Here is an 18,929-nt window from a genome sequence, read left to right as displayed (position 1 = left end):
AAAGTCCTGCTATGGTGTCAAGAAATTCTTGGGATAAGAGTTGCTTTTGCTTTCTTTCCTTTCCTAGTGTTCTTATGCATATCCACCCTTTCTCCTTTTTTGCTGCTCTCTATTCAGTCAGATAGTTATTATTGCCTTTTAAAGCACATTTTTAGAATAGTTACTTTTAATATTACTTTTCATCAGAGTGGGTAGAGGATTAACTCAACCACATGCAGTGATTAGTTTTATGTGAGTGCTTGCGTGCTGGATTTTATTATATTTTTCAAAATATTTTTTTTTTATTGATTTTAGAGAGGAAGGGAGAGGGAGTAATAGAAACATCAATGATCAGAGAGCATCATTGATCGGCTGCCTCCTGCATGCCCCACACTGGGGATTGAGCCTGAAACCAGGGCATGTACCCTGACCGGGAATTGAACTATTACCTCCTGGTTAATAGGTCAGTGCTCAACCACTGGGCCATGCTAGCTGGGCTGTGTGCTGGATTTTAGATTTTTGCTAGATTGTTACATTGAGAAAGTCAGAACTAGGAACTTTCTAGTGTACTTTCCAGGGCCAACATTCTATCTTTTGATAAACTTTGGATTCTGGCACTTATCTGATCCTTCAGTACTTTTTACAAATATAATTTACTAGTAGCCCAGGGCACAAAAATTTGTGCATTCGGGGGGGGGGCGAGGGCGTCACTACTGGAGAGTCAGTATTTGCAACCAGTCAGCCAGTGACACTCTCAGTGTCTATTACTGACTTCTTCTTTTGCTGTCTGTCTTCCAACCCCTAATCATATTTCCACCTGGATGCATCATTTTTACTCCCAATATGCTGTATAAAGAAGGAGTCAGGATGCTGTCTTCCCATGAATAGTACTCAGTAACAAACCAATTGCATTTTAGTTGGGCAATGCCCCTACCTACCCTTCAAATCCCTTCCTCCATGCGGCTGCTGGTGGTGGCCGCCTCTTCCCTGTCCCCACCAGCTGGTGTTTGGAGAAGTATCTATATATTTTTTCAAAGTACTTGTATTTTTAATAATTTCTTGACATTTTTTTTTAAAATGACTTTTCCCAGGTTTTAGATTTGGAGGGAAGGTCTTAAGCTTAGAACAACTCAGAACAAAATCTAGTAGAGTGGGAGGGACAGCCAAGCCCACAAAGCAGGTGGCGTGGGCACCTCTGGTGGGGTCCGGGCTGCCCTCCGCCCCCAAATCCACCCTCCACCTGAGTGTGCACCCCAATGTGCAGGAGATATGATGAGGCCCAGGCCCCTGTATTCAGAACTGGGCTTTGCCCATGTAGAAACGTCTCATTTATACCTCTGGCTACAGCCAGCTGCGCACAAAAGGTTAGGAGTCCTGAAGCCTGTCCTGGCAAGGAGAAAGGGTGCGGCCCTCCATTCCCCTAGCACCCGCACACCCACGGCCTCAGGCGTAGAAGATGAGCTCGGGGATCTGCCCGCCCTGCACCCCGGTGCCGTTGGTGCTGTCGGAGGAGCACTGGAACTGGAAGGTCACCTTCCCGCACTGCACCTTTGTCAGGCCCTCCTGCCCAAAGTAGCTGAGCTCGCTGCCGTCCAGCACGGCGCTGGCCGTGTAGAAGGTGTCCTGCTCCACCTGCACCGGGTGCTCGAACCAGACCAGGAAGGTGCTGCAGGAGCCGTCGGACACGAACCTGATCAGGTTCTGGGCGAGGACCACCCCCAGGCGCTTGAGCTTGATCTTCACACTGTACTCGGCTTTCCCGGAGCTGGATCTGTACAGGCCCAGCCCCACCACAAACACCCTCCTGTCCGCTGCAAACTGGATGCTGTCGCAGCGCCCCCGGTAGCGCCACTGGTTGCTGCGGTAGGCCGAGGACTGGAAGCGGTGGCACCTCTGCTCCCAGGCCTCGCCTCTTGGTCAGTGGGAAGTCGAGCAGGGGCTTGTTGGCCACCGTGTACCACAGGAAGATGTTGTGAGTCTCCTCCAGCATCAGGATGTCCGACTGGGCAGCGCCTTTGGCAAACTCCTCCAGGGTCATGGTCGGAATGCGGACCAGGTAGAGGGCCAGCCCCAGGATGTGCCTCTTGATGCGCGCGGTGGCGGGCAGGCCCTGCCGTTTGCACGCGGCCTCGGCCCAGTTGAGCACGGCCTCGAAGACCACCGCCTCTTTGGTGTTGAGGGCCTCCCGGGTGATTACAACCTCCAGGGTCTGCCAGTTGATCTCGCAGAAGCCCTCAGACTGTAGGGCCATCTTCGCCTGCTCATCAATGACCTCCCAGCAGTGCTGGGTCCGCTCGGGCTCCTCAAACAGCCAGCTCTGCAACAGCAGGACACAGGCGTTCTTGGCTTCCAGGCTCGTCTCCAGGAAGTGCACGCAGGCTTTTGCCGACGGCCGCCTCTTCCCTGCCCCACCCAGCTTCTCTGATCACTGGCAGGGGGGCAGGCAAAGGCGGCCCCAGTTCTCTGATCATGGGCCAGGGGGCCCATGCTCTTGCCTGCTGCCTGGGTTTCCGATCACCATCAGCAGCAGGCGGCTTCTTCTGTCCTTCCCCTTTCACCTCCCAGCATTGAGCCCACACCCTGATTAGCCAATGAGAAGCATAGCGAAGGTACGATCAATTACCATGTTTGTCTATTATTAGATAGGATTTCTGTAATTTAGAATGTTTTTTTCACCTCAACCTGTTTATTTCTGTGTACTCTGCTAAGAATGCTCTCATTGCTATGGCTGTGGGTGACAAGTGATTGTATCAGTTTGGGATGCACCTTCTATTCATGATTATCAAGGGTCAGGAGAGACGAGGACTTAGTAATAGGTAGATCATGACCTACTCTTTCTCATTTATAGCACTAATTCCTTAATGTTATTTTTTAAAAATATATTTAATTGATTTTTTACAGAGAGGAAGGGAGAGAGATAGAGCGTTAGAAACATCGATGAGAGAGAAACATCGATCAGCTGCCTCCTGCACATCTACTGGGGATGTGCCCGCAACCCAGGTATATGCCCTTGACCGGAATCAAACCTGGGACCTTTCAGTCCACAGGCCGACGCTCTATCCACTGAGCCAACCCGGTTTCAGCACCTTAATGTTATTTTTATTACCTTCATTGAGACTTGACAGTTTTACTTGACAGGCAGAAGGCATGGAATATAAATAGTTCATTCATGTCAGGCTCTGGTTTTCTGTGAATGGGGGGTGTTATGTTCTGATATTGTTTTCCTCCATACTAATAGTATCAGTAGGAAAAGAGGAGTTCACCTGTATGCTGTAATAGATCCACTGGCATTGTCCTGAATTACTATAAAACAATACTAGTTTTGTTTTTTAAAACTCTGGAGAAGAAATTGGAAAGACACATCAAAGGATGGATTTTTAAAGAACTTTCTAAAATAAAATAGACTTTTGGGAAATAAGTATTTATCTTCCTGTCTATATGTTACTATTAAATTGAGAAGAGATAACAGTATTGCATTTGCACTCAAGAACAGAGTGGAACTTCCTTTGGAGGGACACTATAGTAAGGCAGTCCTGAAATATCTCTTGCTAGATTTCGCTGCAATGTTAAAACTGTTGTAAGAGGAAAAACCAGTTCTTTGGTATGTTTTGTTTACTGCCTGGTATTTTAAGAGCCAGATAACTACCAAACTGTTTTATTAAATACTAGAGGCCTAGTGCACAAAAATTTGTGCACTTGGAGGGGTCCCTCAGCCCAGTCTGTGCCCTCTCGCAGTCTGGGGCTGTCCACCTGCTGGCTTAGGCCTGCTCCCCAGGGGATCAGGCCTAAGCTGACAGTCAGACATCCCACTGGCAGCCTGGGAGCTCTCAGGGGATATCCACCCACCAGCTTAGGCCCAGTCCCTGGGGGATCAGGACTAAGCTGGCAGTCCGACATCCCTCTGGCAGCCCGGGAGCCCTCGGTGCATGTCCACTTGCCAGCAGGGAGCAGGCCTAAGCTGCAATTGGACATCCTTAGTGCTGCTGAGGAGGCGGGAGAGGCTCCCACCACCACCGCTGTACTGGGAGCCATGAGCCTGGCTTGGGGCTGAGCAGAGCTCCCCCTGTGGGAGCACACTGACCACCAGGGGGCAGCTCCTGCATTGAGCAACTGCCCCCTGGTGGTCAGTGTGTGGCATAGCAACCGCTCATTCGGTCGACCAGTCATAACGGTCGCATAGGCTTTTATATATATATAGATAAGAACAGCTCCTTTAGCAGAGGCCAGGGTGGGCTGGAAGCAGGTATCTGGGATTTATTTATTTTCTATAATTGAAACTTTGTAGCCTTGAGCGGAGCTCAGGGCCAGCAGGGCAGGCGGGAAGCTTGACTTCCTCCATTGCCCGGGACAACCCAAGCCTCCTGCTCGCTCCAGCTCCGTGGCTGCCACCATCTTAGTTGGGTTAATTTGCTCCTGATTGGCTGGTGGGTGGGCTGGTGGGTGTGGTGGAGGGACGGTCAATTTGCATGTTTCTCTTTTATTAGATTAGATGTTTTTAAAATCTCAGAAATGCATATATTTATTACTTAAAGACTATTATACTTGCTCACAATTATGAAATAAAAATTTGTTTATGGCATGCCAAGGTCAGTTAAACTTCCTCTTGCATATGGATTTTTCTTTGGAACGACATTGTTTGCTTAATTAAGAGTTCTTTTTATATGTACTAATGGTAGGAAAAGTGCAAGGTGGGAATTCTAGTCCTGCCTTGGTCACTCACTAGGTTACATTAGTCATTTACCATTCCTATGCCTGCTTCTTCATTTGTGAAAAGGAGGCAGTGATACTTTCTCTGGTGTGGTATAAGAAAGAAATGAAGTATTAGATGTTAAAAATGCAAAAGGCCGCATACAAATGTCAGGTGATAGTGGTAGTCAGCTCATTTAACAATGGATAATTGAGTGTTAGTCATATTTGATACTTGCAGCTAGTACTCAATTATTCAGCAGGGTTCACTCATTTTACAAGGATTTGGTTGTCTCTTAAGTGCATACTGTGCTAGTAGCCAATATATATGAGCACTTACATACAGTGTGTCAGTTATTGTGCTAAGAATTTTTCATGTGTTTACTGTAATCCATGTAGTAGTCTGATAATAATCCTCATAACAGAATTTTTTTATCGCTATTTTATTGTTGAAAGAATTAAGATTTAGAGAAGTCAGGTAGCTTACATGAGGTTGAACAACTAGTAAGTATTCTTTCTGATTCTATCTATCATCCATCCATCCATGAACCCATCTTTCATAAATTATTATTTTTTATTGGGCATCTGCTATATAATAGGCAGTATTCTAGGGCTGGATATACAACAGAGAACAAAACACAAACATTCTGTGCCCTCATGCAACTTACATTGTAGTAGGGGGAGACAGAAAATAAAGTGTGAAGTAGAGAGTATTTCTCCAGTAGTAAGAATGTTGCAGTGACAAAGTAACTCCTTTATTTTAGAAAACAAAAAAAGAGAGAAAATAAAGCAGGGAAGTGTGTGTGTGTGTGTGTGTGTGTGTGTGTGTGTGTGTGTGTAATGTAGATATTGTAGCCGGAAAGGGCCTTATCAAGAAGAGGGTAACAGCCTGGCCACGGTGGCTTAGTAATTGAGAGTTGACCTATGAACCAGGAGGATATAGTTTGATTCCCGGTCAGGGCACATGCCTGGGTTGTGGGCTTGATCCCTGGTAGGGAGTGTGAGGGGGCAGCCAATCAATGATTCTCTCTCATTGATGTTTCTATCTCTCTCTCCCTCTCCCTTCCTCTCTGAAATCAATAAAAAAAATATATTTTTTAAAAAGAAGGGGGTAACAGACTGAAGGAGGAGAGGGAGGCTGCCACACATGAGAAATGTGATCCAGGTAGAGGAAACTATGGGCAAAGCATAGGACAGGAATGTGCCTGGTGTGTTTCAGGAACCACAAGGAGGCCAGTGTTGCTAACATGAAATAAGTAAAGTGAAGAATAAGTAGTTGGAAACGAGGTCAATGAGATAACATGGGGAAAAATTAAGTAGAGCTTTATGGACTGTTGTAAGAAAAATGGGGTTTTGAGCAGAAGAGAGACATGGGATCTGAATTATGTTTTAATGGGATCATTCTGTCTATTGTGTTGAGAACAAACTGAAGACAAGGCATGTTGACGGCTTGGTCCCAGGGATGTACCAGTAGAGGTAGTGAAGGTTGATTTGCTGGATTGTTTTGGTGGGGGTAAGAGAAAGAGGACAATCAGTGATGATTTCAAAGTTTTTTGCCTGACCAACTAGAAGAGCTAGAGCAATTACTGAGATGGGAGAAAAGTGTGAGAGGAGCAAGTTTCAGAGACTAGGAAAGTAATTTATTTTATACATATTTGAGATGCTTATCAGATATCCACTTGGAGAGAAATGAATTTCAGAAGAGAGGTCAGGGCTGGAAATGTACACCTGGAAGGTGTCACTGTGTTTATGAAATTTAAAGCTCCAAGTCTAGATTAGAGAAAGAAAGTAGTATAGGTAGAAAAGAGATGCCCAAGATCAGAGCCTAGTTCTAGCTTAGCTCTTTAACAGTCCAAGTACTTACAATTGCTATCCTATATTGTCCTCTCTAGTATTATTATAGGTATGTATTAAAAACCTAAGCCATCGAGGCTGCCCTCAGAAGCTTATATTCTATGTGGAGAAACAAAATATATGACATATAATTGAAACATTTAAATTACAATGCAAAGTCATATATGATTACATGTCAGAATGAATGGAAAGGCCTATATGTTTAGCTGTCCTGCCCGTGAAAAGATTACTTGGCATTGAAATGATTGACAAAAGACTATTGGAGGAAATGGGACTTGAACTAACCTTAAACTATGGTCAACAGATTGGGGGTGGGAGGGTGCATTTTGGGGAAGGTGCCAAGACTACCCTTGGGTTCAGTAATTCACTAACAGGACTCACAGAATTTAGCAAAGCGGCTATACCAGGGGTGGGCAAACTTTTTGACTCGAGGGCCACAATGGGTTCTTAAACTGGACCGGAGGGCCGGAACAAAAGCATGGATGGAGTGTTTGTGTGAACTAATATAAATTCAAAGTAAACATCATTACATAAAAGCGTACGGTCTTTTTTTTTTTTAGTTTTATTCATTCCAAACGGGCCGGATCCGGCCCGCGGGCCGTAGTTTGCCCACGGCTGGGCTATACTCACAGTTACTCTTTGTTAACAGCAAAAGGATACAGACTAAAATTCACCACAAGAACAGCCGTATAAGGCAGGGTCTAGGAGAGTTCCAGGCAGGAGCTTCCAGTTGTTTGTTCCAGTGGAGTAGTCTGGACAGCATTTACATCTCTCAGTAATGATGTGTGTCAGCACTTACGGAGTGTTGCCAACCAAGGAAGCTTACCCCAGCCATGGTATCCAGGATTTTTCCTGGGATTGGTCACGTAGGCATGGCTCACTGCCTGTGTTGCAGACCTTAGTCTCCAGCCCTCCAGAGCAGATGCCATGGTCCTCACTCACTGTAAATCATATTGTTAACATAGACTGTTTGGCATTGCTTAAGGCCCCCAAGGAAAAAAAGGCATCTATCAGGCAGGACATTCCAAAGGCTTACCTCCCAGGATCTGGGGGCAAGGGCCAAACCTTTCTTTGGACAAGGTTAATCCTTTCTTGTATGGCGGGTTGAGGGCAGGCTGCCCTCTATGTGGAGACAGCATGAGCTTAGATACAGTAGGAATGTGTATGTCGTATTTAGAGAACATTGTAGTGACTGCAATATGGCCTTGTACTTGAGAATATGAACTCTTGGAGCCAGGATTCATATCCCAGCTGTGACTTGCTAGATGTGGCAGTTATATAATCTGTCACTTATATATACACAGCAAGGGTAATAATACCTACATTATAAGCTTGTTGTGAGGATTAGAAGGTTACCATATAAAGCATTTAGAATATGTCATGACACATAGTAAATGCTGTAGAAATAAGGAGTTTGTTCATTCATTCCTTAATCGTTCATTCTTTCTTGAACATTTGTATGTAAAGACTCCTCCTGAGCTTCATATCTTTATTTCCAGATGCCTAGTGATATATCTAGAGGGCTGTGGCTCTTTTACTATTAATATGTTCAAAAAGAAATTAAATATTTTTCACTCAAATTATTTCTACTACTGGCAGTGCTATCACCCTAGTTTATCTGTTAAAAGATTTAGATAAGTGTTAAGATATCAGCTGTTTCAAAGAATACATTTTGGTGAATTGGGAAATTAATGTTAGCTTTCTTTTTATATACATACAGGTCTGTGTATGATGACCAACCAAATGCACACAAAAAGTTTATGGAAAAGTTGGATAATTGTATCCGTAATCATGACAAGGAAATTGAAAAGATGTGTAATTTTCATCATCAGGGTTTTGTAGATGCTATTACAGAACTCCTTAAAGTAAGGACTGATGCAGAAAAACTGAAGGTAAGAAATATGTTAAAATTCAGTTTATCTTTGCTGTCATTAAATTACTCAAGTGTTGCCTGGCCAGCATGACACAGTGGTTGAGCATTGATCTGTGAACCAGATAGTCAATGTTTGATTCCTGGTCAGGGCACATGCCCTGGTTGCCGGCTCGATCCCCAGTGGGGGGTGTGTGGGAGGCAGCCAGTTGGTAATTGTCTCTCATCATTGATGTTTCTGTCTCTGTCTCCCTCTCCCTTCCTCTCTGAAATCAATAAAAATATATTTTAAAAAATTACTCAAGTATTAGTTTATAGTGCATGGTACAAACCTTTATTAAATGTACTACTTTCAAGAAGTGCATCAGTGTATATAATTGGGAATGCTCTTCATGCTTTGTTAACACAGTTGTCATGCTAATGACAGGAGTAATCCCTTTTTTGGTAAAGTAAGTAATGCATTGACTTAACAGGATTTATTTCCATGCAGGGAAATAAACTAAAAAACTTCATACAATGAAAGGCCCATTGGCAGTTTTAGAATTTTTAAAATGACAATTAGTACAAATATAAAAACCTTTAAAAACGACCATGTGTAATTATATTCTCAAAGTTATTTAATAATGTTGAAACTTTTTTTAGTTTAATAGCAATGTATAATTTTCTTAAAGAAAATTGGTCTACCTTTTTGGCCACACAGAAAAAACATTATTTATTAAATGAGACCTGGATTTGTTCCGTCAGAATACAAAATATATAGTTATAAGAATTGTCCTACTTATCTTTCTTTACATTTGGAGAGCTTAGCAGACAGAATGACCCTGGTTTACCAAAGGTTATGATTAGAAAACCATTATATAAAGGATGTTCAGACAGCGAATGACCAAATACAGCATCAATGAGGTCACTGAGCATCATTGTTAAAAAATTAATGAGATTTTTAATAAACCAGAATGTGCTTCCTTACTATGATGACCTAATGAGTCACTTAATATGTGGGAAAATTTGAGGTTGAGCTTTGCCTGCACCTGCAGCATTAAAATGTTGCTGTGGATTGAGATTTCTGTGTTTGATGTTAATCAACCACCCAGTGTTTGCATTCAGCAAAGTATGAATGTTTAATTACCGTAAAATGCAATCACCATTTCCTACAGACAATGAATGGCACATAGACCTCATTGAAGTTATCAAAAAAGGACCAGTGGTCAATTGGGTCAGTGATTTGAATTGTTTGACAGACTTAGAGAAGCAAGTAAAGTTCAAAAATCTTGAGTAAATTTGAGAAGTTTGCCACAGAATCTGTTAAAAAGAACTGTCATAAGTAATTGAAGTTAAAAGCCCTTTTCAATCAAAAGTTCAAGTTCAAGCTGTAGAGTTAATTTGAATTTGCATTTCTTTGTTCTAAGTTTCTCATGAAGCATGATCTGATTACAAGGGTGAGCAGTTACATCAGGGCAGTTTTATTCATATTTGTCTAACTAAGGTGAAATTATTTTTAAGGTACAAGTTACTGATACCAACCGAAGATTTCAAGATGCTGGAAAGGAGGTGAGAAAATGATACATCTGTTGTGTATCAATATGTGGATATGATTTAACTGTTCGTTTAAACATATGAACATTTCTTTTCCTAAGGTGGTAGTCCAAACAGAAGATATTATTCGATGTAGAATTCAGCAGAGGAATATTACAACTGTAGTAGAAAAATTGCAGTTGTGCCTTCCAGGTGAGTTAAATTTGTCTATAATGTAATGTTGGCTTGGTAAAATTATAATTTAATGATAACATTTAGTCATTATTCATTATGGGAATTACAGGTATTTGGTGATTGTTCCCCCCAAAAGCTTAGGGTTATCTTTCTTATCCACTTTGTTCCCTGAGTTTTCCTATAATGTAAATCCCCGTTTGGTGATCTGTCACGTCAGTCTCCTATAATCTTACCGTTTCCTTTCTGCCTCACTTGTGCCCTCCTCAACTTTGTGATTCTTCAAAATACTTTCCCATGGGGAGTGTCTTTAGATGACATTTTCTTGCCTTGTCCTAATTTGCATACCATTTTGCTTATAGTTTTCCATTTGATACTTAAGTAGCTTGGTTTTGCTTTGCTCACAGTCTCATTTTGCTGATCAGGTAAGAAAACATCCCAAAATGCTAGGTCTTCTCCCTTCTTCATTCTTGCCTTTCCACCTATATTTTGGAAAGACTGACTTTTTAGGTTTCTGAGGTTCTGACTGTCTGTAAGGGCTCAGATATTACCAGGACATCAATAAATTTCAAAGAAACTAACCAGTATTTTCTTTACCTGGATGTATCCTGTTTAAACAAAAGGAAGCAGGTGTATGTCATCTCTTTCTTAATATAGTAAATTAAATCCAATGCAGTGTTGCATTTTTTTTTTTTCAGGAAGGAACTGGAACCTTCATATCCTGGGAAATAGAATGAGATGCTTTGTATATAATAACTATACAGGGTGGGTCAAAAATAGGTTTATAGTAGTGAGTATGCAAAACACTGAATTTATTCTTATTTATTAATTACTAGAGGTCTGGTGCACTAATTTGTGCACCAGTGTGGTCCCTCGGCCTGGCCTGCGGGATCGGGCCGAAACCAGCTCTCTGACATCCCCCAAGAGGTCCCGATTGCAAGAGGGCACAGGCCAGGCTGAAGGACCCCACCAGTGCAAAGGGACGCGGGAGGTTGGCCAGCTGGAGAGGGACCACAGGAGGACTCCAGGGTGTGTCCAGCCCATCTTGCTCAATCCTGATCCGCCAGACCCCAGCAGCAAGCTAACCTACCGGTCGGAGCATCTGCCCCCTGGTTGTCAGTGCACATCGTAGTGAGCAGTTGAGCGGCCTTAGCATATCATTAGCATATTATACTTTGGTTGAGCGGCCTTAGCATATCATTAACATATTATACTTTGGTTGAACGGCCGACTGGTTGACCAGACACTTACCCTATTAGGCTTTTATTATATAGGATTGTTTGATTTTTTCATATAAACAACTGTAAACCGACTCTTGCTTCACCCTATACATAATATGAAGTTAGCTTAGAATACAAATTATATGTTAAAACTGTCAGCAGATCTTATTAGCTAACCAATTATTGTTTTCTGACTTGTGAGAATAGCTTTTTAAAAAATAGAATCACTGAAATTCTAATTAGTTTAATCTCTGATGGACCAGGGCTATGTGCACATTAACTTTGAGTAAATATAATGTCTGCTCATTATGTGAGGTTTCAGGCTTAAAAAACCTATTTCCTTTATAGTAATGTTTAGTAATACCTCTTTGTCACCATCAGATACACTGAAATGGCCATGAAGACAGTCTCTAAGTTTGAATGCTTTGTCTCTGAATAGTAATAAGCCTAAAAAATTTGTACTGATAGGATGGAAAAGAACTGAATTCAGTTTATTCACCTAGTGGGCTATTTGAAATAGAGAAGTAAAGGGAAGTGGAAGTTAAAATTTTGTTACTGCTACTGTCTTTGCTTTCAGTGCTTTTCCTGAGTAGTATAATCTGAGTTGTACAAACATTGCATTCCTAATAGCCATGTCTAGAACTACCTCCTTTCCTCCATCTATCCTTCTATCTAATTATCTTCTTACAAATACTTTTTTGTGTCAGGAATTATGGTAGATATTGGAAATATAAAGTTGAAAGTGACATAGTCTCAGCTCTAAAGGATGTGATAATTTATCTGAATAAAGACAAGCCATCACTTACTGTACAATTGCTTACCTCCTCCTTAGATTAGAAGTATGAGAGGATATAAGAAGTCACAGGTTAAACAATGCATTTTTCTGGTGCACTAGTTTTACTTGATTATATTTGAGGAAAGTATTATTTTATATGAAAAGAATATAGAAATATTAGAAGGTAGATATGAAATTTACCTAAATTGTTGAGATAAAACAGATTTCAAAGCAAGTTTATACTTGTAGCAGCAGTTTTAGGCTCTTTCCCAGGTATATGTTTTGGTTTGAAATGTAAAAAATATTGCATTATGTATAGGGGCTATGATAGTAATATACATAGAGTCTGTAGAATTAGGACAAGTTCACTATAGCCACCTTTGCAGTTTTTATGGGTTTCAGAGAGGTAAACAAAATCTTTTATAAACTTGAAGATCCCTGAGGGCAGCCATAAAACAATAGAAAAATCTGGAAAAAAAATGTCTATCTCTTTGGTCTAGGAAATTTGGAGGTGGCTTGATGAGCTAATAATATATTCACTCACTTTATACTTGGAAATTCTATTAAGGATGAATGGTATGTCATCTTGCTGAAGCTTATAACAGCTTTATTGAATAACTGCATTTCTGAACCTTTGATAGAAATGATAAAACAAAGGAAGATGCTTTATGTTTATTTATGCCTTTGTCATAATTCATTGTTTGCTATAAGCTTTTGAGGTGTCTCTTTCTTTGTGGATTTTTTGTAAAATTTTGTAAAATTGTTTAATGAGGTATAACACAGTTGTGCTATCTTATTGGTATATTGAATGAAAATCAATCTCACTGTCATTCAGCTTTCTCTGAATAACTAAAGTCCAAACTTTCTGTTCCCCTGCAGGGAAGAGATATTATATTAGTAAGTTTCTGAATAGAGTATTTGTTAGTAGGTTAATGTCTCAATTATAGGTGTCAGCATATGCAAGTGTTCCAAGTTTAATAAAATGTAGTAAAACATATAATGTTTAACATATGTAGAAATTAAAATGTTTTTATTTACTCTAAGTATAAAATTTTATTTGAAAATGTAAGCCTAAATCAAACTATAGAAAAAATTAATGAATTTATAATATGCTGATGCCTTCCTTTATTATTTTCATCTCTCAAAAATTATTTTTAATTTGAAAGCTAAATGAGTTATATTTTTAACTGCAGTGCTGGAAATGTACACTAAGCTAAAAGAACAGATGAGTGCAAAAAGGTGAGTTGGCTTCTTTCCTAATTGCTTTTAATAAGAATCCCTTTTTAAAAAATTACTTGAAGGCATGTTTAAACTTACTGTAAATTATAGTGGATCATGTGAAGTTTGCTTCTATGCTTTGTTCATCCAATTTGCTCATCTGGGTCATTAAGTAAAGCAGTTCTTAGCCATTCATTTGTGGATCCTTACCCTATGTAAATGATATGAAAGATTGATCATATTGATGAGGGATAAATAGACAACTGGGAACAGGAATGAAAAAATATTGATTAATTTACCAACATTGACCATAAGATCAAAGACTAAGTATGTATTGTAAGTCCACAGATGAAAGCAAAGTATGGGTAGTTATATTTTGACAATCTGGGCTAGTGTAGTTCATGTTCTGTTTTATAACACAAATGCATAAATGACAAATGAAAAGTAAAAATAATTTGAAGTAGTTTATTAATTGCCATAGAAACATTAGGTGTACTGCTTAACCTGTTTTAAAGATGAAAAATTTATTTAAAATTTTTTTTTATTTTTTAATTACAGTTGGATGCAATATTATATTAGTTTCAGCTGTACAGCATAGTGATTAGACATTTATCTAACTAATGGAGTGATCACCCTAATAAATCACCATCTGACACCATACATAGTTATTACAATATTATTGACTATATTCCTTATGGTATATGTTACATCCCCATACCAATTGTTACTTCTTAATACCTTCACCTAAATGTGTTAATTCTGACCAAATATATCTATATATCTATATATATACATAAAAGCCTAAGCGACTGTTTTGACCGGATGACCTGTTGGTAGCTATGATATACACTGACCACCAGAGGGCAGACACTCAATGCAGGAGCTGCCCCTGGTGGTCAGTGCACTTCCACAGCCAACCTCCCGCGGCCAGCCAGCCTCCTGCGGTCCCTCCCTCTGGCCGGCCCCAATCGGGACTGGGCAAGATGGCCCCAATCGGCCCTGATCGCTGACCAGGCCGAGGGACCCCACCCATGCACGAGTTCGTGCACTGGGCCTCTAATATATATATATATAAAATGTTTGTTTGGTTTCTTTGTTGTTGTTGTTAATCCTCAACCAAGTATATATTTCCATTGATTTTTAGGGAGAGTGGAAGAGAGAGGGAAAGACGGAGAAACATCAATGTGAGAGAAACACATTGTTTGGTTGCCTCCTGCACAATGGTTGCCTCCTGTGTAAGCCTTGACCAGGGCCCAGGCTCGGGAGGAGCTTGCAACTAAGGTACGTGCCCCTTGACTGGAATTGAACCTTGGATCCTTTGGTCCACAGGCTGACACTCTGTTTGCTGAGGCAAACTGGCTAGAGCCAAATGTATATATACACACACACATATCTATATATATACACACACACACATACATATATATATTTAAGTAATATTATTTATATTATAACAATTCTAGTGATTTTAAATTACTACAATAAAATTTAGGTGTAATTTTTAAATTAGTGGTACAATTTTGTGACAATTTGCAAAATATACTCTACTTTTGAGAATATATAAGCTAAGAAAACCAATAAATATCTTTAAGTAGCTTTTCAACCTTTTTTTTAGTTTGCATATATATTACTTTCTGGTTTGTTTTTCGATAGTGCCTTTTCTCATTTTAATATCTAAATCACTGGAAAGGCATAGAATATTAATTAATGAATTTAGAAATCCTCTACCTACTCTTAAATGGATTTTGGTGGTAAATATTATTGCAGGATATTGACAATTTTGGAAAGTTCGAGTCCTATTATTAATTTTAGTATCTTGACCAAATTATATATCCTTTTTCTGTGTTTCAGTTTTCTCATCTATAGATTAATAGTAATAATCTGCCGTAGATATCTGTCTTATAGAAGTCTAGAGAAAATTGATGTATATGAAATTATATATTAGTTTTTCTAGGGCATAAGCTATACTTTACTAATTGCTGCATATCCAGCATGCCACCAGTGCCTACTTAGTAATAGGCATTCAGTATTTGTTGAAATGGAAAAAAAAAATCACTCTGCCAGTGGTTTTTTATTTTTTTGTGTGACACAATATTATTTCTAATTGTCTTAGTTACTTTTTTTTTAATTCCTTAAAAATATATTTTACTTTAAATTAAATCTGTGCTTTGTATTTTTGGATGGTGATGGTGTGTTGGTGGGAGAGATATTAATGAAATCACCTATCAACTAAATATTCTAATTTAAAAATTTATAATTATTATACATTTAGTATAGTGATGACTATAATGCTTGTGATGTGATATAATTTGGATGAAGTGAAATGAAGTTGTATGTTAGTGTATAAGCCATGAATTTTCAGCTTGTAGCTTATTCTTATGATTTATAGTTTGTGCTTATTAGTAAATAAAAATAAATGTTTGTTTTACTTATACCTGATTTTTTTTATGGGAGTGTTAGATTGATTATTTGTAAAATTAATGTAATAAGAACTTTATAGAGTTTTCTTTCTAACTTCTCACAGGTATTACTCTGCTCTAAAAACTATGGAACAGTTAGAGAATGTTTATTTTCCCCGGGTTAGTCAATACCGGTTTTGTCAGCTAATGATAGAAAATCTTCCTAAACTCCGTGAGGATATTAAAGAAATCTCTATGTCTGATCTCAAAGACTTTTTGGAAAGCATTCGAAAACATTCTAATAAAATAGGTGAAGCAGCAATGAAACAGGTGAGGTTAAATTTTTTAAAAATTTAATTTAATTATTTAATGATATAGGTTATAGAATATATTCAAAGTTTACTTTCTTTACGTCCATGAAATGCTTGTTTAGTTGTACCCTTTTGTCATTTTTCCTGGTTCCTGTTTAGAATGGATTCACTAGAGTCTTCTTTTGAATTGTGGTTATTCCTTATTTAACTTGACATACTATCTGATTCCTTAGCAGTGTTCCCCTTCTATGTGGTGTTAGAGTAAATTTTGCCACCAGTCAAATTTGGTATAAAATTAGCTGAAAAGTGGCAGCCTTTTTATGTTAAGGTTCTAAATTGCTCTCTCTTTAAAACAAATTGAAGGTATCATCTGGAATAAACTCCTACAGCTCAATAATAAAAAGACAAGCAATGGGAAAAGATTTGGCAGTTATAAAGTTAATGTACCTACCTTTGAGTCAGCATTTCCTCTCCTAGTTATTTACCAATGAGAAATGAAAACATGTTCTCACGATGCTCATAGTATCTTTATTTACAGTTGGCTAAAAACTGGCAACAGCCTAAGGAGAATGGATAAACAAATTGTGCTATACTCATAAAATGGAATATTACTTAACAATGAAAAAGAATGCATTACTGACATGTGTGACAGCATATATAAATCTCCCAGCCATTATGCTTCTGTTCAGCAAAGGAAACAATTATCAGAATGAAAAGGCCATCTACAGAATAGAAGAAAATGTTTGCAACCTATATATTTCATTAGGGATTAATCTCCAAAATATGTAAGGAACTCTTACAACTCAAGAGTAAAGAATCTAATCATCTGATTTTAAAAATGGTCTAAGGACTTGAATAGACTATTCTTTCTATCCTCATCTGAGGATATTTTCCCATTGATTTTTAGACAGAGTGGATGGGAGGGAAGAGGAAGGGAGGGAGGGAAGGAGAGAGGAAGAGAGAGAGAGAGAGAGAGAAAGTCATCAACATAAGAGAGACACATTGATTGGTTGCTTCCTGCTTGCATCTCAACCAGGGCCAGGAATCAAATCTGTAGCTGAGGTGTATACTCTTGACGGGAAATCAAAAACCATGAAACTTTGGTCCTTGGGCTGACAGTCTAACTACTGAGCCAAACTGGCCAGGGCAACTGACGTGTTTTTTTTAAAGTAGACATACAAATGGCCAACAGGTATATGAGAAATGTCAGCATCACTAACCTCAGGGAAATGCAAAATAAAATCACAATGGGATGTCACCTCACACTGTCAGGATGGCTAATATGAGAGAGAGAGAGAGAGAGAGAGAGAGAGAGAGAGAGAGAAAACAGGTGTTGGAAAGAATGTGGAGAAATTGGCAAGAGATACAAGATGGCAGTGGAGTAAGTGGAAGCTACACTCACCTCTTCCCAGGACCAAACTGAAATTACAGCTAAAAATATAGAACAATCAACTTGAATAACCAATCGAAGAATAGCTGAACAGAAATCTTATAGTCAAGGATTTATAGAAGAAGCCACAGCAGACTGGTAGGAAGGGCAGGGAGATGAAAAGGGCTAGCTCCCCAGGGCAGTAGATGAGATCTTGGTGGGATATCTCAGCTGCAAAGGTTCTCCCTGAGGAGTGTGGGGTCTCAACCCCATGTTGGGCTCTCCAGCCCAGAGCACCAGAGCCATGAAGAAGTGACCACATAACATCTGGCTGTGAAAATTAGTGATTATGTATGCCAGGGAGAGATGGGAGTCTGCTAGAGACATAGGCACCCTCTTCAAGGGTCAATGCACAAAAACTCTTTTGCAGCCATTCACCCTGAGCTCTGGCAGAGGGGAAGCTGGAGAAGACTAGAGTCACATGAGAAGAGACTGGGGTTTATGGCTCTGGGGCGAGAGCAGAAGGGACAGCTGCCAGGATCCTTGTGCTGAGTCACTCTCCCACACCCCAGATATAATCTTTCTTGGGTGGAACACATCCTCATAGCAATAAACTGACTTTCTGAGCAGCAGCCATGCACAGCCCGCCCCCATCCGAGGAGCAGCAGCCTTGCGAGCAGCCGGCCCCCCTCCAAGGAGCAACAGTCGCGTGCAGCCCGTCCCCGTATGAGAAGCAGCAGCCTCACCAGCAGCCCACCCCTGTATGAGGAGCAGAAGCCACGCGCAGCCTGCCCCCGTCCGAGGAGCAGCAGCTTCACGAACTTCCTGCCCTGTCCAAGGAGCAGCAGCTGTGCACAGACAGCTGCGCATGGACAACTGCACAGAGCCTGCCCCTGTCTCAGGAGCAGCAGCCTTGTGAGCAGCCTGCCCCAATCCGAGGAGCAGAAGCTGTGAGAGCAGCCTGCCTCGCCAGCCAGAGGAGCCATCACTGCTGTGAGCAGTGCCTACCAGAGGAGCCGCCACCAATTGAGGAGCAGCTTCTGCTATGACTACCGAAGGAGCAGCTGCCGCCCAGGGAGCCGCTGCCGCCCAAGGAGCAGCCCCTGTACGACTCGACACCTAGATCCTTCAGTGAGAGCAAAAATAGGAAGGCAAAGAAACCCCTAAAGGAAAGAAAAGGAGGAATCGCCAGAAAAGGAGCTAAGTGAAACGGAGGCATGCAATATATCAGAAAAAGAATTCAGAATGAGGGTCATACATTTCATCAACTGGATGGATGAAAAAAAAATCAACAACTTATGTAAGAATCAAGAAGAGATAAAGAGTGATATAGCTGCAGTAAAAAACACTATGGAAAGTTTCAACAGTAGGCTAGGAGAAGCAGAGGACCGAATTAGCAAATTAGAAGATAGGGAAGCAAAACACACCCAAACTGAATTGCAATTGGAGAAAAAAATTTAAAAAACAGGAGGCCCCCTCAGCAGCACTAAGGATGTCTCACTGCAGCTTAGGTCTGCTCCCTGCTGGTAAGTGGACATCCCCCT

General features: G+C 40.3%; 2 protein-coding genes across 2 annotated transcripts in view; one reads left to right on the top strand and one right to left on the bottom strand.

The window, feature by feature from the left end:
• Positions 1–1,289: 1,289 nt before the first annotated feature.
• On the bottom strand, positions 1,290–7,448 carry LOC102765451 (BTB/POZ domain-containing protein 6-like). The gene is given in 3 exon segments (XM_015557871.1): positions 1,290–1,879; positions 1,881–2,382; positions 7,346–7,448. Coding segments are annotated over 3 exon segments (1,062 nt in total). The 3' UTR covers positions 1,290–1,422.
• Positions 7,449–8,234: 786 nt separating this feature from the next.
• Positions 8,235–18,929, top strand: part of EXOC6 (exocyst complex component 6) — a 102,619-nt gene continuing 91,924 nt past the window's right edge. The window contains exons 1-5 of the mRNA XM_006755090.2: positions 8,235–8,411; positions 9,890–9,937; positions 10,024–10,114; positions 13,282–13,327; positions 15,831–16,035. Of these exons, the coding sequence (XP_006755153.1) occupies positions 8,280–8,411; positions 9,890–9,937; positions 10,024–10,114; positions 13,282–13,327; positions 15,831–16,035 (522 nt within the window). The 5' untranslated portion in view covers positions 8,235–8,279. The remainder of the gene's footprint in view (positions 8,412–9,889; positions 9,938–10,023; positions 10,115–13,281; positions 13,328–15,830; positions 16,036–18,929) is intronic.

This window comes from Myotis davidii, unplaced genomic scaffold (genome assembly GCF_000327345.1).
Source record: "Myotis davidii unplaced genomic scaffold, ASM32734v1 scaffold271, whole genome shotgun sequence".
Classification (NCBI taxonomy): domain Eukaryota; kingdom Metazoa; phylum Chordata; class Mammalia; order Chiroptera; family Vespertilionidae; genus Myotis; species Myotis davidii.
The sequence above is the reverse complement of the archived record's forward strand: the minus strand, read 5'-3'. Positions and strand labels throughout refer to the sequence as shown.